Consider the following 25,249-nt stretch of genomic DNA (forward strand, 5'->3'; position numbering starts at 1 on the left):
AAAAGTATGGATTTTTCTTTGAAAGGTTTGTGCCTCTGAGCTGGGAGATGTTCTTTTGGTTGAGAGTGGGCTGAATGGAATGTCCTGCCCTGCCTGGCCCAGCTGTGTGGGGGATACGGATCTGCATTTGGAGTCACTGGCACCCATGTGACCTTGGGCAAGTCACATAATGACTGGGAGGTCTCTTTTCAAATTTTAGCATAATAGTGTGGTTTAGAATGTCTTCTTTTGCTATAAGAAGCACTTCTCTTTGGTATAATGGGGCTGTGACGACCCAGATGGTTATGAAGAAAACAGCTTTTTGAGGTCTCTAGCTGAAGCTGCCTTGAGGAGGAATAATAATAGTAATTTATGTAGATGTGCTTAAATCTTATTGTCACTGTTCTAAGTGCTTTACAACTTCCTTATTCGATTCTCACAATGATCCTGTAATGTAGGTGCTATTATTCCCATTTTATGGTTGAGGAAATGGAGGCAAGTGGGCAAAGTGAATTGCCCAGAGCTTCAAGCTGTCTGTGGCTTCCTGATTCCCAGCCTGGTGTCCTATCTGTTGTACCACGTAGCCATCAAGGATGCTGTTTTGTATTTTCAAGGTTGGCTTGGGTTCCTCCTGACTTTACTTAGGTCTGGTGGTCCAATTGGCTGGTGCCACAGGGATTCAGGAGGTCTTGGACTGAATGCTGAGATGCCAGTAACACATCATCTTGATGTATGTCTCAGCACAGCTAAGCATCTCATCCTGTGAGGGTCATTTCTGATTATGGGTGGGGAATAATGATGATTGAAATAATTCACAAAAATACCTATAGCACTTGAAGGGTGACAATGCAGTTTTGTAAAGTGTAACAGGTAGTGTGAAGTATTAAAATTCTAGCTCCACTTTATAGATGAATAAACTGAATCTCCAAGAGGTGAAATGATTAGCCCTTGGTCACCCAAGTTGTAGAGTAAAATTCAGCAAACATTTATTCAGTGCTGACTAATATGTTCAAGATTCCCTGTCCTCAATCCCGGGTAGACAGAGGCACAGAATTCCAACATTGACTGCCTGTGACTAGTGCTAGTAAATAATGGGTTTTGTCCCAGCAGTCTTACTCCTGGACTAAGGGTGGCCCTAAGGGGGTGGGGGGAGGGCTCAGTCATTCACTTGTCCCCCACAAGCTAGAGTCTGAAACAGGTTGTGTTTACTTGTATAAAATAGTCTAATAAAATTGCACCATGTTAATGCAACTGCCCTCCCCTCCCCTGCCCTAAATCCATCCCGGTGGCAGAGCTCGCCATTCCATCAGTTACCACTAGGGATGGTTCTTGGCTTTCAGGCTATCGCTGCTGTTCAACATAAGGAGCCAGGATGCTCCTTAGGGTCAGCAGCCACTGCCTGCTTCAGGTTGACTCCTGAAGCCAGGGGAGTCTTCAGGCTGGCCACGTGCCTCCTGATCTTCCTGGCCAATCACAGTCTGATGTTCTGCCTGATCCAGCCCCTCACAGCCGTCACCTTGGAGTAGACACCCGGGAAGTATGGCCTGGCACAGCCGTATCCCCAGCTGGTGACCCCAGCAAGAAACCATCTCCCGGCGGGCTCCTTGCAAGCCAGCGGTCCCCCGGCATCACCCTGGAAGGATGAGAGCAGCAAAGAGGGTCACAGAGCTGAGCTGGCAGGGCCTGGAGAAGACAGACCACCCTCTGCGGCTCCCAAGAACAAGGGGGGGTCACTGCTCGCGAGATGCATAGGAATTGGGAGTTTGAGGCAGCAGTCCTAGCTCAACCACTAGCTGGTTGTGTCACCAATCTAAAATGAGAATGATACCTACTCTGCCTTCTATATAAGTTGGGTAAACTATTCTGAAGGCTTATAGAGCCCTTTCCCCATAAGAAATGTGAGTAAATATTGTAATTTTACAAATGAAAATAGGTGTGAATGTGCCTCCAGTTAAACATGGTATACCTGTAAAGTGTGGTGGGATGGTGTCTGTGTGGAGTGCTGGTTACGGATGGAGCTGCCTCTGGAGCCTGGGGACAGTGCGGGAAAGGGGGGAACCTGGGCTGGGGCTCACCGAGCAGCTGTCCACACCTCCCTGGGCGAAGCCGGCACACAGCATTCTGTTACTGATCTGGATGGGGTAGAACTTCCTGCAGGTCTCTTCTCCAATGATGTTCACCACGGCTTTCTGCAGGTGCCTCACCATCAGCCCTGTTCAACATAATGGAGTTAGCAAGGCCTCCTGGAGGGACTCGAGCATCTTTTGGACAAGTGCTAGTTTTTCTTTGTAGCCCCCAAAGTCTGCCTTTCCACAGGTTAGGCTTTTGTTGCTTTTTTGCAGAATGAGTCCATCTCATATTTGAAATCATGTGTCGTGCTCTGCTCAAATCTTTAACTCTCTTCTAGCTCCTTAAAGTGCTCCAATTCCTTCCTAAAAAAACATTTCACACTTGGAATTCAAAACCCTTCACAGTCATGGTGACATGTAGACTCGTTCTCCTTCCTAAAATGTGTCTGGGTTTAACTAATAGGTCAGCTACAGCTGGTCACCGATGGCAGAGGAACTGATTTCATTGAGGGCTATGTGCTGCCCCTTGTGTTGGCAGCCAGTTACAGTCACATAGGGGTTGGGGATGATGAGACATCAGAGAAGTGGGGCTTTGGAGGTCATTTCGTCACCAGCCTCATTACACATGAGCAAACAGGCTTGGTCAAGGGCAGTGACTTGTCCAAGCTGTGATTCCGACCCACATATTCAGACGTTAACTTTAGAGCTCATTGGGCTTAGCCTATGGGAACAAGACATGATTGGAGACCTACGAGATTTCCCCCTCATTACCAAAAATAATTGTAAGTGCTCAGCATGGTCTGGAACGTTTTGTGGCTGGATCTCACTCTTCCTGACCCCATTAGGGGTTATCTTGGCAAAGAGTGGCTTGTTGACTCAGTTCATTTTACAGATGAGGAAACTGAGTTGTGTCTTGTCCATGTTCATACAGTGAGATGGGATTTGAAGCTGAGATGATGTGTCTTCCGCTGCCCCCCATCTGCCCCTTTTCAGAATGTAGGTGTTTAATAAATGCTTGTTCTCCCCATTCCCACTCCTTGTTCTCATTTCCCCCCCTTTCCAGAGTGTGTTGGATTTAAAGTCAGGGGACAGGGCCAGTCAGGAACATAGGCCAATCATTCTGTAGAGCTTATTAGTAAACTGGGCTTGGTTTAGTCTGCCTAGCTGAGCCTTGGATTAGAGGGGCTGCAGTGGGGTGGATAGGGTGGTGTGAGCTGTAGGCGACTCAAGGACTTTCAGAGGGGTCATTTCCCTACCTCCTTCCCGGATGGATCCCCAGCCTGTGATGAAACACTTGGTGCCTTCAGTGAAGAGATGAGAGTGGTCTGGGAGGCAGATGGGCTTGATGACACTGTTGTATTTCACAGGGGCAGAGAGTTCTAGGAGGGCTACATCATAGTCCAAGGTGTAGATGTTGTAGAATGGGTGCTTGTAGATGCGGTACACCTTCTCAACCTTCCCATCCATACCACTCAGGGAGGCTGTCCCCAGGAAGGCCACCCACAGGTTGGGGTCACTGTAACTGAAACAATGAAGAGAATTTCACTACTACATTTTGTCAACAACTACCAATCTTATTAAGCATTTTCATACGGTAGCAAGTGAACTGCAAATACCTTCATTTTGCAGCTGAGCAAAATGAGGCTCAGATTAAGTCACCTGCTCATGGTCTGCCCTGACTCCTAATTTCCAGGACATAGAAGCTTCTTCCACCCCCAATAAGAAGCTATTCTGCACAATTTACTTCTGAGAATTATTAGAGATGGAAAAAAGAAACCAATTGAGATTGAATATCCTCAAGGGATTTAATTGAAGGAGAAAAAGCTAGGATTTAAGAGTCAGAAGAGGTCAAAGAGATTTATCTGATTCAACCTCATCAGAAAGAGGAACTGACTTGCCCAAGATGCCAAATAGTAGAGCTGGGGCTGAAATCCAAGGAGCCCTTGAGCAAAGCAAGTTCTTTTCCCACAATGCATAGGGCAGGCGGGGAAGGCTTCTTTGAGGAGGTGGCAGTTGAGTGGATCCCAAACATACGCAGCTGACAGGAGAGCAGCAGCCTTGGAAGTTTATGGTCTCCACTAGATCATCCCTGGCAAAGCACAAGCAGCACTTTCTGCCCTAAATGCAGAAACCTAATTTTGAATGCTCTATGAATTGACTCTCATTTCCTGTAGAGGGCATTCAGCAATCACATTAGTTAATCATCTGAAAGGTAGTGGAAAGAATGTGACCAGCTAGAAGACCTGAGTCCAAGGTTTAATTTTATTACTCAATTGAGCTTCAGTTTCCTCTTCTATAAAGTGGATATCATCATCTTTGTACGCCACAGGCTATGTCTGAATCTTAGAGGAGATGATACTGATAAGTACTTCAGCAAATGTAACCTCTCCTTCCAGTGGAACCAAGGGCCCCATTTTCACTACATGTGGCAAACCCAGGGGAAGGAGTGGGGGAAGGGGAGACCGCTAGAGTGAACCAGCAGGAGGAGAATTTCTAAGAGTCAAGATCAAAGGGTCCACCAAGAAGCTGATTAAATAATTTCAGGAAGACAACATCAGTAGCAGGGTGGGAAAGAGGGAGGGTTAGCAGAAACGAGGCTCAGAGTTAATCCCACTGTACTACTTCAAGGATGACCAAGCACACTGCACCAAAGCTCTGAAAGATATTCTGTAAGAATTGCTCTCTGAAGCTCTAATAGGGGATGGAACTTGAACCAGTTATAAAGCCTCCCAGAAGTATGTCCACATTTCAGAGGCTATGCTGTAAAAAAGGTCCAGAATCTTTGGAATCAGAGGATTTGGGTTCAAATTCTACCTCACAAATCATTTACTTCTCTGGCCTGTTTCTCTGGTCTCTGGAGGCTCCTCTAGTCCCAGATCCAAGATTCTGAGCTCTGTTCTCCCTCTCAGTCTGTGATTCTAAGAAAATATGCAACAGCTTCTGGACTGAAACTACATCTGAGCTTTGGTGAAAACACTTCTTTAGGTTTTTAACTATTCTTTTGGGAAATTATAGGGAATCATTAAAATGTTTTAGTTCCAGGGTGATTTTTCCCTTGTTATCTTAAAAGTTATTACTCCCACTCATAACTAATATTTATATCAATTTTAAGGTATTCAAAGCTCTTTCCGTAGATTATTTCCTTTGATCCTCAGAACAACCGGGAGGAAGGTGCACGTTATCCCCATTGTACAGATGAGGAAACGAGCTGAGAGTTTTAGTGATTTAATCAGGCAAGTTATTTATCAGGAAGTTTAATCAGCCTGATTACACGCCTGAGACAAGATTCAAACTCCCGTTCCGATTCCAAATGCAGCATTTCAGGCACTCCGTCAAGGAGCCGGCTCTCAGGTAGTGGGGATGAGGAGGAATAGGGGTATGTTTCTGCTTGTCAAAGATCAGCTCAGAAACTAGCGGCTGTTGAGCATCTTCGGAGCCGGCACTTTGCTGAGCCTAGCAGCAGCAGCAGAGGGAGCCAGAGAACTTTCATGAACTTTTTTTTCAGACCTTTCATATGAATAAATGTGGCGTCTTCGTTCCCAGAGGAGGGACTAGAGGAAGGATACATTGTTGCTGCATTTGGAATTAGACCCGGGTTTGAATTTTCAGTAGCCGAGTCACCAAGTGACTCGAGTCACACGCCAGTTTCATTCTCCTGTAGGTAAAATGTAAATTCCTTTCCAGCTCTTTTTCTTTTTAAATTTTTTAAAAAAAGTATTAATATTCTCCTATTCTCACCCACCTCCATTGGAAAAACAACATCTACCCCCTCTCCCCCTTTTTTTTTTGCTGAGGGAATTGGGGTTAAGTAACTTGGCCAGGAAGTGTCTGCAGATTTGAACTCAGGTCTTCCTGACTTCAGGGCCGGTACTCTATCCACTGCGCCATCTAACTGTGCTACCCTCCTCCCCTTTTTTTAAACAAACAAGCTTAGGCAAACAAAACACATTTCCACATCTTCCAGGTCCAAAAATACATCACATTCTGCACCTTCAATCCACCAGCTCTCTCAAGAGCTGCTTAATCACTTAGGAAGCTGGGCTTCTACAATATGATTGGTCATTACAGTGACGATAGGGACTGACTCCTGCCTCTTTTTGTATTCCTGGCACTTACCACAGTGCCTGGCCCATAGTGGGTGCTTAATAAGTGTTTCCTGAATTCACTTGAAGTGCAAAAACTGAAGACCAATTTTCTCAGGGAAACTTCTTAAATCTAATGGAACTTCATGTTGAACACTTGTTTTCAGGGTGTCCAAGATACCCATTTGGAAATATCCTCTTCCTCATCCATTTTCTTGATAATATTTTGCTTTTGGACATGACTACATTTACATCCAGCTATTCTGACTTAAAACAAAGAGGGAAGGCTCTCCCGGGGAGGGTAGTCAAGAAAGGCTTCTTTGAGGAGATACTTCTGACAAAGTAACACACATTTACTGAGTGCCTACTGTATGCAAGATCCTATGGTTGTCAGGGGACATACAAACATAAATAAAACATAGTCCCTGTTCTCAAGAAGCTTTCTAAGAGGGATGTACAATACAAAAAAGGAAGCTAAATAGTACCATAGTACATAAAGTGCCAGGCCTAGGGTCATGAAAATTCATCTTCCCGAGTTCAAATCTAGCCTCAGACACCTGTTATGTTAAGTTGGGCAAGTCACTTAATCCCATTTGCCTCAGTTTCCTCATTTAGTAAATGTTCTGGAGAAGGAAACAGCAAACCACTCCAGTAACTTTGCCAGGAAAGCCTCAAATGGGATCATGAAGAATCAGTCATCTAAAACTTCTGAACACAAAGAAATAACTATAATACAAAACAAACCAGGGCAAGGAATTGAAAGAGGCCTTCTAGAACAGGTGAACAAACCCTGGACTTGAAATTCAGAGTCCTGGAATTGAATCCTGTCTCTGCCTAGAGCTGGATGACTGATCAAGTCACTTCCCCTTTGAGCCTGTTTCTCCATCTGCAAAAGAGGTGGCACCTAGGTAGAAAAGCTGTGAGGAAAGATAATGGGTTTAAAGATTAGGTAGAAACTCCTTACACTTAAGATGCCTCTCAAGAAGATGTCTGTTGTTCTTCTTGTTACTTTGTGGTGGGTTTTAAAGAGAATGGGGTTCCACGAGGACATTCAATACTCTACCACGTTCATTCTGTCAAATCTGTTTTTAAAATTCACAGCACACAGTGTGGCTCCTAAGTGTAAGTGAGTACAAGTTGTAAGGCTGGAACTGAGTCTAGAGTTCCTGTTTATCATTCAAGAGAATGTCAAAATTATGGTGCTTTGAGAGGCTCTGTTCAACAATGACCATTAGGATAATTTGGATGCTCTTTCTGCTCCTGGCCCTTTTGAGATCCCCTCTTAAGTGATAGTGAGTAGGGCTTGTTTTAGTCTTTGTATCACCACTAACTAGCACAGTGTCTGGCCCATGGGAAGTTCTTAATAACTTGTTGATTGATTGACACAGGTTGTGAGTACTTAGTGTAAAATACATAAGCACATATTTGGAGGTCTGTATTTGGAGGGGTCATTGGCATTCTCATCTTTGATTAATCTAAGAGCTTCCTGTGTGCCAGGTACTGTGTTAGGTGGTGGTGATACAATGACTTTAACTAACAGAGATGGGAGTCAAGAGAGGGCGATCTAGGGATGGAAGATCAAAGGACACATACAGATCAGATCGGTCCAGTTTGGACCAGACTAGAAAGGTGCCCCTTTCACAAAGACTTGTATGTTGTTAATCCTGCTGCTACAGGAAATGATCTCCTGTCAGTTCTTTGGTTTCCCTAGTTTCCTTTAAAAATAGCATTTGTCTGAAGAAACTGATATAGATGTAAAGGGAACTCAATTAACTTACTTATATTTGAAAAAGAAATGTCCAAGTGGTAGAAGCAAGGCCAAAACACAGAAGATGAATATAATACCTTGGCATGAAATCCTATAAAAATAGTGTTAGGAGAGCTAATGCTCAAAATGAGCTAAGACTGGTCAGGGAAGCTAAGGACAACAGAAAGAGTTTGGGGCTCATTTTTTGGTTATTTTGTCTTATTAGGAGACAGAGTAGAAACCAAGAAGGGATAAGACCCTTGCTCTTGGGGAAAATAGGGTAATGAGAACTGACAACAGAGAGAGTAGACCTGCCCATTTCTTTATTTTGCTTCCATTTTCTCTGACAAGAAGGACCTTCATTCTGGAAAGGACAGAACAAAGATGGCTAACAGGACAAGTGCAGCTAACAGGACAGGATAAGTGAGGAGATAGGAACAGAGCACCTGGTGACTCTTGATGAATTCAAGTCACTAGGACTAGAAAATGACAACTTTGGGTATGGAGAAAGCTGGATCATTGTCAGCAACCTGGAAATGATCATGGAGACTGAGGGAAGTACCACATGTCTGGAGAAGATTAAATGTCAGCACCTGGAAGGGAATGAAATCTAAAAAGTCTTGCCTATGAGTTTATGTTGATTCTTGGGGAAATTCTAGAAAGACTCCCATATCTAGAGAGACTTCATCAAACATAGGCCATGCCAGTCTAAAACTTGTTGCTTTTTGGGGGGACAGGATACATGGAACAGAAATTTAGAGCTGGAAGGTTCTTCCAGGCTATTTTTTGAGACTATTGAGATCAACCCCTTAATTTTACAGATGAAGGACTGCAGCCAAGAGTGTTTCTTCTGTCTTAACTATTTTGGTGTTCCCATAAATGTTTATTGAATTGAATCAAAAAGAGAAACAGGCACCGGAGGTGATTCAGACCCAGGAGGTGAGAGGGGAAGGTGCAGGCCTACTAGGCAGATCTAGGAAACAGTGAAGAAAGTCAGCTAGTATGGAGATACCTCAGGACTTTCCTGGGGTCTCCTCACTTCCCTCTTCATTGATGAACTATAGCCATTGGGACCATTTGACTTATTTCTTTGCTTATCCATGGAACCCCTGAGCTCCAAAGGAGAGAATGTTGCTGCTAGGTGCTACCAGAGAGGCAGAGGGAATGCTCCTAGAAGAAGCCAGAAGTTGTGACTTGCAGACTCCCCCTGCCCCCCACTCATTTTCCAGATGAGGAAACTGAATTCCCCCTCCCACCCTTCTCCCCCAAACTGCGCTTGGTCCCATCACATGGACTTACACGTCAAAACAGTGAGCGGCAGTGAGCAGCCACCTGTCCGCAATCAGCACCGCCCCGCACTTGTGTTCCTTCCTCCTCAGCCAGAGACTGACCTGCCAGGGCCATTCCCCACGGCTGGCAGCGCTGCCACCCACAATCTTGGTGAGGGTGCCCACCGCAGAGACACCGCAGTCTGGAGAAGAGGGTAGAGGGCAGAGATAGAATGCATGGGGACCCTAGCAGCCAGCTGCCCTCCTAGCCCTCCCCCCTCCTCCTCACACCATGGGGAAGCAGAGAAAAGAGCTGAGCTTCCGCAGAGAGAGTAATTCTAGGCTGCCATCGGGAAGAAGGGTCACAATGGTGCCGGGTGGCTCAGGAGAGAGCACTTGGACCAGTGGGTGGTTGTCAGTTAGTGAAAGGCTAAATTCGGCTTTATAGAAAGGAGAGCCTTTGAATGAGCTTCTCTTAAAATGGAATGGGCTGCCTGGGGAGACAGCAAAGCCTGTCATTAGCAGAAGAGTCATTTGTCAGGAATATTCATAAAATCACTGGGAGTCAAGTCTAAAAGCAACCTGAGAATGTCTTTTTGTAGCGAGCTGTGTGAAGTGTTTTTTTTTTTTTTTTTTTTTTTTTTGCTGAGGCAGTTGGGGTTAAGTGACTTGCCCAGGGTCACACAGCTAGGAAGTGTTAAGTGTTTAAGACCATTAGTTGCCCTGGCAATAAAGTCTTAGACCTAGAATCAGGGAGACCTGAGTGCAGATCCTCCCTCAAACACTTATTAGTAATGTGAACACAAACATGTTCCTGTTCCTTCTTCATTTGTAAAATGGGGATTAAAAAAAACCAAGAAAACCAAAATCACCTACATCCCAGTGTGGTTGTGAAAATCACATGAGATATTTATAATATACTTTGCAAAAATTAGTGTATTATTATCTTTTAGTGTAAAGAGCACTGAATTTGGAGTCAAGAGGCAGGGGAAAGGGTGCAAGATTTAAAAAGAACCAAGGTTCAAATCTCAGCTCTTCCTTGTGCTATTTTATGTAATATCGGACATCATTTAATCTCTCTGGATCTGTTTCTTCATCTATAAAAGGAGGGAAAAAAATAAGATGACCATTAGGGTAAGGCCCTTTCCAGCTAGAAATCAACCCACAATCTGGCTCTGAAAGTTACTTTTGGAGTGACCAAGGCACTACCTGCTTCTCTGATGACTTGGGGGAAAGTGCCTTATTAATAATGATAATGATACTAATACAACCTTATTTCATAGTGAGGAAACTGGAGTCCAGTGAGGCTCAATCATGACCCCCTAAGGTCCCTTCCCTTTCCATTCAGAATTCTATGAAATGAACAAGATTTTATTTTGCGATCATAAAGATCAACCCAAGGACCATTTGTTGACATGGATTATGGCTGATCTCTGTTGACCGTTAGCCAGTTTCCCAAGCTTGGTCAGGCCCTCTGAGGATTCCCTAAATGGACATCTTTATTTTTGTATTGATTTTCTCCACTTGGCTTTTGGAAGGAATGTAAAGTCAGCCAGGAATGATTGACTCTGAACAAGATGGAGGGCATCCAGGGAAGGGCATCAGGGAAAAGAGAGGACTGTAGACCATCTAATAGGAAGGTTAGTAGAAGAAACTGGGGATGGTTAGTTTGAAGGAGAGAAGATCTAAGGCAGACATTATCAATATATGTAAGTGTTTTTCAATCTTCAAGTCCCTATATACATGTCAATTGTGATAACCATTTATTACTCTAGAACCTATTGGATTATCACATATGGAAGAGGGTTTAGGTTTATTTTGCTAATAGAATCATTATAGGAAATGTGAAGAGAAGCATATTCAGTTTCAGTAAAAAGGGAAGTTGCCTGACTTTTGGAACTTACCCCAAAGTGGATAAGCTGCTTCCATAGGTAGTGAGTTTTTCACCAGTGGAGGTCTTTGAGTAGAGAGAGTGGATGGCCATTTATTAGTGATATTACAGGAAGGATTCCTACTCAGATATAGAGTGAACTAACAGCTCTTGAATCATATAATTTTTGAGTTGGATCTAGTCTAAAATACCCCAAAGACTTATCTCTTCCACAAAATACCCACTAAGTGGCTATCTGGCTTCTAGTTGAAGAAGGTCTGAGAAGGGGGAGCTCACTACTCCTCACGGCTTCCATTTTGGAACTATTCTAATTAGTAGGAAATTTTTTCTTATATCACAGACAGATACGATGATCACATCTATCAAAGCTAATCACTCTACCCATACAGTTAAACCAAACAAATTTAGTCCCTCTTGGATCTGTCAACTTTTCAGGTACTTAGAGACAGTTGTCATGTGGTTCCTGAGTCTTCCCTAGGCTAATAACCACTATTCTTTTAACTAATCATCCTATGGTCTGGGCTCAAGAGTCTTCACTTCTAAGAATCATAGATCTAAAGCTATGAGGTAGAGGAAAAAGTCCAGGAATAAGCATTTATAGAGCACTTACTATATACCAGGGAGTGCACTAAGTACTTTATAAATATCTCATTTCATCTACACAACCACATTGTACAGGTAGATAGAAGAAGCTCAAAAGTCATCTCATCCAATTTCCTCATTGTACAGTTGATGAACCTGAGGCCCTAGGACAGGGGTCCTCAAACTTTTTAAATAGGCAGCATTCAGACTGTTGGAGGGCCGGACTATAGTAAAAACAAAAACTTTGTTTTGTGGGTCTTTAAATAAACTTCATAGCCCTGGGTGAGGGGGATAAACGTCCTCAGCTGCTGCATCTGGCCCGTGGGCCGTAGTTTGAGAACCCCTGCAAGGTTCAGTGACTTTCCTAATAGCACACAGGTAGGAATCAGAGATAAGATCTGCACCCACTTTTTTACGTGATTTTATCATTCTGGTTGGTCTTCCATCTTATCTGAACTGGGATGCTCAGTCTAAACATAGTTTTGGTCTGACCAAGACAAAGTAAAGTTGCCCTCTGGAAGGGAAGCCGCTCAGTGCAGACCATGATCTCATTGGCTATTTGGGGTACTGTGTTCTCGGCTGCCTTTTACTGAGCTGTGGTGTTCGATCATTGTTCAGTTGTTATCTCACTCTCCATGACTCCATTTGGGGTTTTCTTGGCAGAGATACTAGCGCAAACTACTCTTGCAGTTCATCTTACAGATGAGGAAACTGAGGCAAACATGGGTCAGTGATTTGCTCAGGGTCACTTGGCCAGTAGCCATCTGAGACTCAGAAAGATGAGTTTCCCTGACTCTGAAGCTGGCATTATGTTATATGGCACTTCTAGCTGCCCCCATATTGAGCCTGCAATCTTCTAAAACTCAGGTTTCTTTCATCTTATACTTGAAAATCCAGCCTCAGACACTTACATACTAGACAAGTCACTTAACCCTGTGTGCCTCAGATTATTCACTCGTAAAAATGGGGAAAGTACCAGAACCTACTTTCCAGGGTTGTTGTCAGGATCAAATGAGATAGTAATTGTAAAGGATTTTGCACAATGATGATGATGATGATGATGATTATGATGATGTTGATGAGCTGAATTCAAATCTTACCTTGAATATTTACTAGTTGTGTGATCCTGAGTAAATCACATTATCTTTTTCTGATTCAATTTCCTTTTCTATAAAAGAAGGATGATTACAGTTCCCTATCTGCAAGGGCCATTGTGAGAATCCAATGAAATACTACATATGTAAAATACTTGGTAAACCTTAAAGAGCCATAGCCATGTTAGATTCAAATGATTGAGAAAGTTGATCAACAGAACAGAAGCAAACCTGACTCAAGAATGAGAAAACTGCTGTCCAGCAAAGGATCAGAAGTGGCTTCCCCTTCTAGCCCAGGCCCCCTCCACTTAGGGGATTCCTGTCAAATATCCCACTTAATCTTGGTTTTATACAGTCAGTGCTTGCCAAACTGGGGTTCTCTCACTTTTTCAGTGGATGAATGAAGATAGGTAACTTATTGTCATGGAAAGCATGCTGGCTAAGAGCACTTGAAATTCAATTTAAACTCTAATCTATATTCCCTGTGAGACCCAGTTACCCTAGGTAACTGAACCTCTGACTCAGTCTCTCATCTGTAAAAGGAGGGAGTTAGATTAGATGATCTCTAAGATCCCTTCCAGGTCTAGGTCTGTGTCCCTAAGAATTGAGTTGCCATGATTTGTGAGCCCAGAATAGAAGTAAGTGAACATCCCTTGTTAGGTGCGACTCACTGAAGGTGACCTCTAACTGGTATGATTGATACTGTCTGAGAATGGTAATGGTCCACAAGATCATGCACCCAAACTAATTTTTCCATACTGTGACTGTACCTGGAAGCTGAATGGGTGTGGCTGGTTGGTGGGTTTGTGCTGGAGTGGGCAGCTTACTACTGGTGGTCCTGATTGTTGGGATGACCACACTGGTAGACCATCTAGGCGTAGTTTCGGTGGTAGCTTGTGGGGTAGTTTTGCTTATCAAGGGTCCGCTAGTCGTCTTCAGAGTGGTCTTGCTGGTAGGCTGACTGGTAGGTTTGCTGGTGGCCTGAAGGGTGGTTTTGCTGGTCAGTTTGGGGGTGGTTTTGCTAGTTGGTTGAGGAGTCAGTTTGCTGGTGGTCACACTTGTGATAGTTAAAGTTCCTCCTAGAGGATGGCTGGTAATGATAGATGTTTTCTCAGGTGAAAGGGTGGAGGCAGCCTGCAGGCCAGATGAAATGGTATCCACTATCCAGTCCTTGAGTCTGGTCATCCGGGAGTACACTCCTGGCTTTTTAGCCTGAGCACATCCAATCCCCCAGCTCACAACTCCTGCCAGATAAAATACTCCTGGAGTTTCTTCACAGGCTAGTGGCCCCCCAGAGTCACCCTAGGGAAGAAACACAGAAAGCTGAGGATCCTAAAGCACTATGCAGAAGGAGGATTGCACTTAACTGGATAAGGGAATGATTAAGTCATGGCTTGTGGGATTTTTTTTAGCATCCCCCATTGTTCTAGACCCTCTTGTCCTTCTTTCTGGACTCTTTAGAAGAAGGAGCTTGATTTAATGGTGCCTCCCATTTGAATTGATGGTCTTTCATGTACTTAGCTGTGTTAGACTGTAAAGGACAAAGCCTATTGCTGTTTTTTTTTTTTTTTTTTTTTTTTTTTTTTGTATCTTTAACATTTGGTGCCTGGTACCTTGTAGATACTTAATAAGTATGTTTGCTCACTATGCTCATGACTGTATAACCTTGCACAAATCTTTGTTTTTTTCACAAATCTTTTTACTCTATGAGCCCTAGTTTCCTCATGGAGATAACTTTCTTGGAGCATTCTCTGCTGAGAAAGTACTTCGAAAACCTTAAAGCATCATAGAAAAATGTGGTGATGATTAGGAACCTCTTTTCAATTTATAATTCTGGAGAACTGCTCAGTTAAACAGACCAAAAATAGAGTGTTTGGTCTAAACATTCATAGGAGCATGGGATTTAGAATTGGGAGAACATTTAGAACAGAGGATGTCAGGAAGCTGGGCCCTTAGAACACAGGATGTCAGAGTTGGGAGGCTCCTTAGAATACAGGAGGTCAGAGCAGAGAGGGCCCTTAGAACTCAGGATGTCAGAGCTGGGAGGGCCCTTACTTAGAACATAGGATGGCAGAGTTGGGACAGCCTTTAGAACTTAGAACTGGGGCCCTTAGAACATGGGCTGTCAGAACTGGGAGGACCCTTAGAACATAGAATAACAAGGCTGGCAGGGCTCTTAGAACTGGTAGGGTCAGAACTGAGAAATATTTCATAATACAAAATAACCCCTTCATTTGACAGATGAATCATCAGGCCCACAAAAGTAAGCGACTGTCTTAAGAGCATCCAGGTAGTAGTAGGAGAGCTGAGATTCAAACCACTTTCTTGAAAGAAAGAATACTAGAACTGCCAAGAGCATCACGCTTGATGAGTTCACTCTCTGCATTATGCAATGACTTCTGTTTCGTTGAAAGGCATCAGATTTGGGGTCAAAAGGCCTCAACCCTATCATTTAGGGTATTTGTGATTATTCACAAGTTCATTACTGTTTCTAGGTCATGGTTTCTCCAATAGGCACATAAAAGGTTGGACCAGATAGTATTGTGTAGTGGGCTGGGAGTCCATAAGACCCAGTCTCAGATTCTGTCCCGGAACTTCATAGCTGTTGAATGTGAGCAGTCTTAAACCTCTTTGGGTCTCAGTTTCATCTTCCTTTGGGCTGTTCTTCTCTCGACTGTCACCCATTGCTTCACAGCCCCCTAAATATTTGGAGAGCCAAACTGGTCTGTGACTCCAGCATAAGAGCTGGGCTCAAACCAACTAACCTGGGAGCAAGCACCAATGGAGAACATATACCAATCAAGATGGTGGAGTGGGCAGGAGTCAGATAGGAAAGATGGAGCCTTTGCTTTGTACAAAACCTATTCCTACCTCAAAGGGATTTACTTAGTTTTCCTTAAATAGCAAAATCCCTCCTCTGGCTGTCTGCAAATTAAGTGAATTCATGTAGGAAGATTCAACATATATCCAACTCTTTAGGAATTTTTAAAATCTTTCTCTTCCTTCAAGGGTTAATGCAAGTACACTGACCTCCATGAAGCCTTCCCCGATTTCCTCTATCCAGTATGAAAGAGTTCTCTCTCCTTCAAATGCTCTTGAATCACCTTTTCTGGCCCTCTCTTTTGTCCCCCAGGATGCTTTCTCCCCTGTTGTAGCTCACTGTTGAAATGTCATATCTGCCTTCTCCCAATAAGCTCCTTGAGCCCAGGACTGTGCCATTTTATTCATCTTTATGTCTCCAGTATAGAGTAGATGTTCAGTAACTTTGGTGAATTGAATTAGTCTGTACTTTGTTACATTAATGTAATTATTTTCTTACTTGTACTGTCTTCAATCCTGTTAATATATCTATGATTCTACTGGCAGACAACTAGGCTTCAGTCACATGGTTTTCATGTGCCATCCAGTCAGGAAATGCATGTCCCTGTGGCCAACTTTTGACACGTTCTCTAAACTGAGCTCAGCTGGTCCTTAGATGAGTGCCCAGAGTTTGTTAGACAGTAGTTCTTTCCCAGCCTTCCTAGCTTGGGAAAGTTTCCCAAGTCTTGTGCTGTGCTGACCCCTGGGTCTCTGAGAAATGGTCAGCTACCTCCTGGGGAGGCCCATGTGTTAGTTAGCCTTTAAAAAACCAAGAGCTGAGTTCAGGTTCTAAGCTGCTGAAAATCAGACTCTGAGTCTCAGTTTCATAAACATAGAGATGTTACTTTAAATTAAAGGGAAATAAAAATAAATAAAATAAGGTGAGATAGAGGCAGTTTGCTGATGTAGATGGATTGAGCCATAGTGGGAAAAGGATGTTAGACATTTTACAACTTCTGGGTCTGCATTCTCAAACTGCAATGTCTTTGTGTTATATTCTAAGATATTTTGCCTGGTGAAATAAAAATGGGCTTGTCCATGGTGGAGTGGGTTGTGCTTCTCTTAGTGCTCATAATTTCTGCCATATTGTTTCAGTTTATCATTGGACAGAAATCCCAGCGATGGCTAATGCTCAGAAGTTCTGCAATGGCCATACGTGAGTTAGAATAAAAGGGCTTTTCTCCAGGTAGCAGAATCTGCCCTCCAAATGGCAAGCTTGGCTTGCCAGGGCAGAAGCAACCCTGACAGTGTGAGTAGTGCAAAGCTGGATAGTCAGGCCGCACTGCAGCACCTCTTCCCTCACTCATCAGGATTCTCCCTCTCTGTCTTCATTTGAACTGGTAGCTCTGAATGTAGCCTCTTCAGCTTTATGTTGAATGACACTGACCACAGGGAGGAAGGTAAGGGTGGTTACATCCCGGAATGGGCTAACAGAGTAGGAGGCTATCTTATCTCTTCCTGCCTTATAGGTCTTTGGAACCCATCTATCCAGGAGGGTTTAGATGCAGTCAGTCTTGTTTGAAGGTAAGAAGTTGGACCTTAAAGAGAACATTAGCAATCACTGGGTCCCTAACCATTACCCTGGAGTGAAAGAAGTTTTGGATTTGGAATCATGTCTGGGTTAGAATCTTAACTCTGAGAATGACCATAACCAAGTTTTATTTTTCTCATCTGTAAAATGGGGATGATATCTAACATGCAGAGTTCTTGTGAAAAAAGCATTTTATAAATATCAGTGTTATATAAATATGAGTTGTTATTTTTATTACTATTAGTATTTTAGACTAATCCTGGGGGGTGGGTTTCAGATCTAGGTATAGATGTACTGAAAGCTCTTTCAGTCTACCCTCATTTAAAAAATATTATTTTATTTTTTTCCCTATTACATATAAAGCTCACCCTCATTCTTACTCCTGGGTCTAGGCTAAAGTCATCCTATTTTCTGGGATTAAAAAGAGTACATGGACTATTAAATGCCAATTATGGACAATTTCTTAGGGAAAAAGATGAAAAATGACACAGTCTCTGCCTTCAAGGAATTGATAATCTAGTACAGAAATGAATTGTATACACAAATAAATGTAAATGAGAATGAAATAAATGCACAGAAAAGGCCAAATAGGCCAGAAGAATTCAGAAGAAGAGGAATCATTTCTAGCTAGAGAAGACTCACGGAAGGTCTCCTGAGGAAGATGGCATTAGAATAAATCTTGGAAAGAATGGGAAGGTTTCATCATTTAGAGATGTCTAAACTCTATAATATATAATTCCATGGAAGGAGTTGGCTTGAAGCATACATAGAAGTGCAGGAGTAAGAGAAAGCTTAGGAAATTTCATTGAAAGACCTCCGTCTTGTCTTTGGATTGGACTCTTTCCTTCAGAGGGCCATCCATCTGTCTCCATGATTGGGCTTTACCTTGCTTTACCATGAATTGGCTTTCTGCTAGTTAAGATGGCAGCAGGACTTGCATATGCTTACCTGACATGAATCTGTTTTCCCTTCCAGAAAACCAGCGCATATCATGCGATCAGTAAGAGAGAAATTGTAGAGAACGCTACATGTTTTTTGATCAATGATACCCACAGATGCCTTCTGCAGAATCTCGGGTTTAGTTGCTGGGAGGGAAAAAGAATGGGTTAATACTGGTGATAATGTTAGTTAGATAAATTACCCAAAATTCCAGGGAAAGGACCTATCCAATAAGCCTGAGAGGGAAGTCTTGGAGGGAGACTCTTGAGATTTTATTCAATCACAGCATTTCACCATTAGCAGGGACCCCAGAGCTGCTGTGCCTGACCCACATTTTCATCTGCCTCCAAATAGATGAAATATGTCATCATTTAATGGAAATGGGACTGGATTTGGAGTCAGAAAATTGAAGTTTATACCCTCACGACTTGTGTGACTTTGGAGAAATAAATCCCTTCCTCTCTGAGTTGCACAGTTGAGAGGTTAAAATAGATAATCCATAAGGTTCCTTCCAGGTCTAAACACTATAGACTTAGGAGCCTTCATTCATTCCTGTCATGCCTTTTTCTTGTTGGAACATCCAAGTCCTGAATGGCGAAAATCATGTAAAACTCACTGGCATGATGCCGGGGAGGCTGGGCGGCCAGTAAGCCAGTAACAGAACTAGATGAGCTCTGAGGTCCTTTTCTAGCTAGGGGGAACCACCCCCTGGCAGAGCTCACCATTGCCTTCCTGGGTGTTCCCCCACCCAGAAATCATGCACTTGCGGCCCACAGGGAACTTCTGGATGGCCAGTGGGAGGCAGACTGGCTGGATGTACTTGTTGAAGAGGAGCGGGCTGGCCAGCTCCAGTACGGCCACATCAAAGTCCAGTATGACAGGGTTGTAGGAGGGATGGAGCACCACACTCTTGATGCTGACTTTCACAGTGCTGCCATCTGCTCCCGTGAGGGATGTTGTCCCCAAATATGCTTTCACAAAATCCATCTTTGTGCTGCAGAGACAAAAGCCCACACAGACATCCCCAACCCATCCTCATTACCAAGCTCTTGGGAGGTGGTTAGACTGTCCACCTTGAAAGAAAGACGGAGTGTCTAGTCGCTTAGCCCATCATCTCCTGGGATAAGGAACTGTAAGTAGGGTGAGAGAATCAGGAGGTTCTTCTAGGAAGTGGCGTTAAGACTCTCCTCATTGGTGAAGAGAATGAGGCAAATACACTGGTTTGCACCCTGGATGACAAGTGAGTTCATTATAATAAGTGACAATCATTTAGAGATTTTAAAGAATTTTCTTATGTTTCATCCTGGAATCTCTGCCCTCAAAGGTACTCTCCATTTGTCACTTCCCTACCTTTGCTACAGAGAGAGAGAGAGAGAGAGAAGAGAGAGAGAGAGAGAGAGAGAGAGAGACAGAGATAGATAGAGAGAGAGAGAGAGAGAGATGAGAGACAGAGAGAGAGAGAGAGACAGACAGAGAGAGAGAGAGAGAGAGACAGAGAGAGAGAGAGAGACAGACAGAGAGAGAGAGAGAAAGAGAGAGAGAGAGAGGGAGAGAGAGAAGATCCCTAAACATCTTAACAAGCTAAAATTCAGGACAGGGCTGGAAAGAAAAACCAATGACACCCAAAAGGGTTTGGTTTTGGTTTTGAAGCAAGAAAGGGAAAACAGGAAGTTTATGGGAAGGATAGAACAAGTGGTCAGGGTGGAGAGATGATGATTAGGGATCAAGGAAAGAGGGTGATTTTTTTTTTTTGGTTTTGTTTTCTGGGATAATTAGAATACTCTATGGACTAGAAAAGACAAAATATAACGTGATACTAAGGAGGTGATGGTCAAGAGAAAGTGTGTAGTCAGACAGCAGCTATTTCTATCCTTGGTGAGTTCAGGTCCCTAAGCTCAGATGAGCTATATTGCAATCATCCACAAACAGTTATTAAGCACTACAGCCTGCCAGGGACTGTGCTAAGCATGAAGAGGCATTGTACCAACAGAAATGTCAGTGGTAGTTGTCGGGTCATTATAATCCTTGGAAGAGCTTGGTGAAAGGGGAGGCCCTGCAAGTTTGGAAAAGAGCAAATGTCCTGATTTTCAAAAAAGGGAAGGAAACAGAATTCGCCTCATAAGCTTGAATTAGATTCCTAGTGGAATTGTCTTTGGTATTGTTTTTGGTTTTTTAATTTAGTTTTTTTATTTGCCTATTTAAGGTCTTTTTTAAAAAATCGGTCATTTTCAGATATTTCCTTTTCCTCCACCCAAAGAGTTTTCCATTATTACAAAGAAAAAGAAAAAAAAAAACTGATTCAGGATTGGCATCTGGTAGTATGTATAATGTCTCACATCCATAAACCTGCTACCTCTCAATTGAAAAATATACTTTATTATCTATTCTCTGAGCTAAGATTGGTCATTATAATCAATATTATGTTATCACTATCATGTTATTGACCAGTCTTAGCCAATAACATTAATTTATTAATCTTAGAACAGTTAGGTGGTGCTATAATGGATGAAGTGTCAAGTCTGGAGTTAGAGAGACTTCCAGAGTTCAAATTCAGCCTCAGATACTTCCTAGCTGTGTGATCCTGAGCAAGTGACTTTACCTGTTTGCCTCAGTTTCCTCATCTGTAAAAGGAGCTGGAGAAGGAAATGGCAGACTATTCCAGTATCTTTGCCAAGAAAACCCCAAAATGGGATCACAAAGAGTTTGAATATGACTGAAAAATGATTAAAAAACTTCCTAACATAAGCAATCTCAAAGTGCCTGAGGAGATAATAGTTTTCCTTTCCCTGGAGGATGCTGAGCAAAGATCATTTTGTGTTCTAATGGGATTCTTGTTGAGATATGGGAAGACCTCTGAGGTTCTTTTCTACTCATTGATTCTATGATTTTGTGATGTTTAAACATTGTCTTTTTTCCATCAGTATCTACTTAAAATTGGGCTGTGCATACAGTTGACATTTAATTAATGTTTGTTGGATGGATGGATGGATGGATGAATAAATGAGTGAGACTGGGTTGGGGATACACATTCTGACTGACTGAATTTTAACCTGAATATGGGTAAAGCTATATTGATAGGTGAAAACCCCAGAGCCATCAGAGAAGCCGAATCCCTGCCACATTTCCCAGGTGGGTGAGGCGGGTTCTTACTGATTGAAGCAGTGGGCTGCAGACACCAGCCATCGTTCTCCCACCACTGTGGCTCCACAGAAGTGTCGAGACCCTTCCTTCAGGCTGACCTGCCACGGAATCTCACCCTTGATGGCATCAAATCCCCCGATGATTTTGCTGGGTTTGGGCATCCCGGGTCTCCCCCCACACTCTGCAGAGAAGCAAAGAAGAAAGTGTCCAACTTGTCAGAGACTTTTCAAAAACTAGAGGGGAATATAGTGAGCCGAGTTTTCAAACTATCCAGCTGGGCTCCTGAATTTGCGGTGGAGCAGAAGAATACAAAGAGGCCTAGGAGCAGGCAGAATGCCAGGCCCAGCTCTGCCCACCTGGGTGACGTTGGGTAAATCAGTTAGTCCCTCTGACTTCCGCTCACCTTTCAGATAAAGTCGTTGGATCAGATAATTTCTGAAGTCTTTTCTACATTGTATTTATAACCTAAGCATAAGAAATCAACCCACCAATTGATAATCAATCACACTAGCCCAGACAGGCCTTCATTCCCTTCCTGGCCCTATCCCTGGCTCCCAGACCATGCTTCTCATTCTGAAATTTCTTTCAGCAAGTCGAGCCTTCTCATCCTGGAATATACAAACTCACCTGTGGCCTTCTCAGTATCTCTGTATAAGGCCCATCCCCCTTCTCTCAGTGGTGATTGCCTCCTAGAAGCTCCATCTTATGCAGGGGCTCAGCCAACCTTCAATCCCTTCCCAGACCTATTCTTGACTTTTGGACCTTAAAACTGTCTCATTTTTCAGCTCTCCTTTGCATATTTTCTTCCTCCAATAGAATGTAAGCTCCTTGAGGGCAGGGATTATCTTTCCCCCTCCCTTTTTTTTTGTATCCCAAGTTTAGAATATGGCCCTGGCCTCTAGTAACCAAATGAGATAATATTTGTAAATTGCTTAGCACTTAATAAATGTTTATTCACTTCCCATCTAGCCAAGAAACTGAGTGCTTATTTTCTTCTTGAACAATGTCCACAAGAGGATGTTTCACAAATTCTTTCTTCAGTATATTTTTGTGGGATTTTTTTTGTTTGCATATGAGAAGAAGCACAGTGCATGTGAGAAAGAATGCAGAATTGCTCTTAACCTTTTTATGTGTCATGGGCCCCTTTGGGGTTCAATCTGGTAAAGCCAGTGGGCTCCTCAGAAAAGTTTTTAAATGCATAAAATAAAATACATAATGTGTGATCCTGAGCAAGTCACTTAATCTCAATTGCCTCAGCAAAAATTAAATAAAATATATAGGAAACTGATTATACTAAAATACAATTTTAAATATATATATATGTACATATATATATATATATATATATATATATTTTTTAATGGGCTACTGGACCCCAGGCTAAGCATTGTTCCTCTGGACAGCTCCTTAAGGCTTAAAGTTTCTGTGGCAGAGTGCTAAGCTACATTAATGCAGGGAGTTCCTCCTTTGGGAGGCCCCTCTACCAGCAGAGACACAAATCCATTCTTTATCCCTAGTAATTATTATTATTGTAAAGACACATTTCTATTGGGAGGGTTGTTAGGATTCCTGTAGCTGTTATAGAGCCCTTGTTCCAGATTAGCACCTGTAAATTACCTTGTGGCCTGGAGGTGGTGCTTGGGTAGAGAGATGCTGCCTCTGGATCTGTGCTGGGGACCAGCTTGGGCTTGGTGGTGATACTGGTCATGTGTTTCTCTGTAGTCAAAAGCCAGTCACTGCTGGTGGTGGAGGAGTCAGGAAAGATGGCTGGTGCGCTGACAGTGGGTGCTGTTGAGATGATCTCCATAATCCAGTCTCGAACTCTGGTCACACGAACATAGACCCCGGCCTCCGAGCTTCAGCACAGCCGATGCCCCAGCTTACAATGCCAGCAAGGAAGAACCTCCCTGAGGGCTCGTCACAGACCAGTGGTCCTCCCGAGTCACCCTGTGGACAGAAGCCACAGATTTAGAACCCTGTGGGTCCCAAGTGGCTTCTGTGATCAGCTCAAAAACCAACTCGGTTGAGCCCCGATTAGGAAATCACCTTCCACTCACCACTTTGGGTTTTCCCATGCAGGGGACCTATGGAAGCACTTGTGTTGGGTGAGAGGTACCACCCATCACAGAGATAAAGATGCCATTTTAGGGATGTGTGAAGTGATTTCTTGGTTCAGATGCTGCTATATGGGTGTACATTCCCTCTCAAATGCAAACTTTTTTTTTTTTTTTACATGAAGCCAGGAGAAATTTCATCCTGCTCAGCCAAAATCAAATCCCACACCATCCTGTTTGTGTAGAAGGCTGAAACTCTTTATCAGTCTCTATTGTCTAGAAAGAACTTCAACCTCTGAGACTGTCTAGTTAGCATCTTTTTTTTTAAATAGCATTTTATTTTTCCAAATACATGCAAAGATAATTTTCAACATTCACCTTTGCAAAACCTTGTGTTCCAAATTTTTCTCTCTCCTCCTCTCTCCAAGACAGCAAACAATATGATATAGGTTAAACATATACAATTTTCCCAAACATATTTCTATATTCATCATGCTGTACAAAAAAGAGATCAAAAGGGAAAATACACAAGAAAGAAAAATAACAAGCAAACAAAAATAAAAGAAAAAGGTAAAAATACTATACTTTCATCCACTTTCACTCTCCATAGTTTTCTCTCTGGATGTGGATGGCACTTTCTATCACAAGTCTATTGTAATTGCCTTAAATCACTTCATTATTAAAAAGATCCAAGTTCATCACAGTTGATCATCACATAATCTTGTTATTACTGTGTATAACATTCTCTTAGTTCTGCTTACTTCACTTAGCATCAGTTCATATAAGTCTTTTCAGACCTTTCAGAAATCAGGCTGCTCATCATTTCTTACAGAACAATAATATTCCATAATATGTTAAGCCATTTCCCAACTGATGGGCATCCATTCAATTTCCAGTTCCTTGCCACTATAAAAAGGGCTGCCACAAATATTTCTGCACATGTGGATCCTTTCCTCTTTTTTATGGTCTCTTTGGATACAGACAGACCAGGAGACCCTGGAGTGTCTCCAGGAGAGACATTGCTGGATCAAAGGATATGCACAGTTTTATAGCCCTTTCATCACAGTTCCAAATTGCTCTCCAGAGTAGTTGGATCATTTCATAAGTCCACAACAATACATTAGTGTCCCAGTTTTTCCACATCCTCTTCAACATTCATTATTATCTTTTCCTGACCTCTTAGCCAATTTGAGAGATGTTCTGCAGAATTTTTTTTCTTTTTTTTTTTAACAGAATTTTCTTAATTTGTATTTTTTTAATCATTAGTGATTTGGAGCATTTTTCATTTGACTAGAAATGGCTTTAATTTCTTCATCTGAAAATTTTTTGACCATTTATCTTTAAACAATCTTTATGAAATCTGGATGGGAACCAAGTTTTCCTAGACTATCTTTAAGACAGTCTCAATACACATTATTTATCTCCCCAACTCCTCTCAGGTTTCTCCTCTTATTCCCTAGATCCTGCATCTTCCACTGCTTCTTTCTCCCTGAGCTATAAATGATTGTGTTTCCCCAAATCAAATTGTTCATTCAATATGACTGCCTTCTGTGTTGTATCTGCTTGAGCCTCTGACGCTATTTTCATGTAAAATAGCAAACCTTTGTAATCTGTGATGGAAGTCTTGTCATAGTTGCTTTATGTTGTGAACCAAATCTCTATTATATATAATATTCTTTTACAATTATGCTCTCTAAATAAAATCTATTACTGTCCTAAATCTATTTACCCCTCATTGTGCCTCATTTTTATCTCGTCAGTATGTTGTTTTTTTAGGGGAGGAAAAGGAGGATAAAGAGGAGTAGGAAGGGATAGGGGATAAAAAGGGGTAGGAATATATATCACATATTCTTACTACATCACCTTAATAAAATATGTTTGCTAAAAAACTAAATGAAATCTAGCTGATTTTCAGTGAAGAGTACACCTGTGGGGGCTTATGAATGATAGTGTCAGAAATTAAGCTTTTTCAGGGTTATTTCTAGAAGTGGGGAAAAAAATGAATCTGGGTTT

The 25,249-nt window shown here is 42.5% G+C and overlaps 1 protein-coding gene across 1 annotated transcript in view; it reads right to left on the minus strand.

Annotated features, from left to right (window-relative positions):
- Nucleotides 1-59: 59 nt before the first annotated feature.
- The window catches only part of TMPRSS9 (transmembrane serine protease 9), a 56,441-nt gene continuing 31,251 nt past the window's right edge, over nucleotides 60-25,249 (minus strand). Inside the window, 10 exon segments of the mRNA XM_051975763.1 lie at nucleotides 60-1,612; nucleotides 2,055-2,191; nucleotides 3,305-3,570; nucleotides 9,177-9,348; nucleotides 13,483-14,014; nucleotides 18,051-18,187; nucleotides 18,764-19,035; nucleotides 21,192-21,363; nucleotides 22,800-23,024; nucleotides 23,027-23,129. Of these exon segments, the coding sequence (XP_051831723.1) occupies nucleotides 1,451-1,612; nucleotides 2,055-2,191; nucleotides 3,305-3,570; nucleotides 9,177-9,348; nucleotides 13,483-14,014; nucleotides 18,051-18,187; nucleotides 18,764-19,035; nucleotides 21,192-21,363; nucleotides 22,800-23,024; nucleotides 23,027-23,129 (2,178 nt within the window). The 3' untranslated portion in view covers nucleotides 60-1,450.

Source organism: Antechinus flavipes, chromosome 1 (assembly GCF_016432865.1).
Source record: "Antechinus flavipes isolate AdamAnt ecotype Samford, QLD, Australia chromosome 1, AdamAnt_v2, whole genome shotgun sequence".
Classification (NCBI taxonomy): Eukaryota; Metazoa; Chordata; class Mammalia; order Dasyuromorphia; family Dasyuridae; genus Antechinus; species Antechinus flavipes.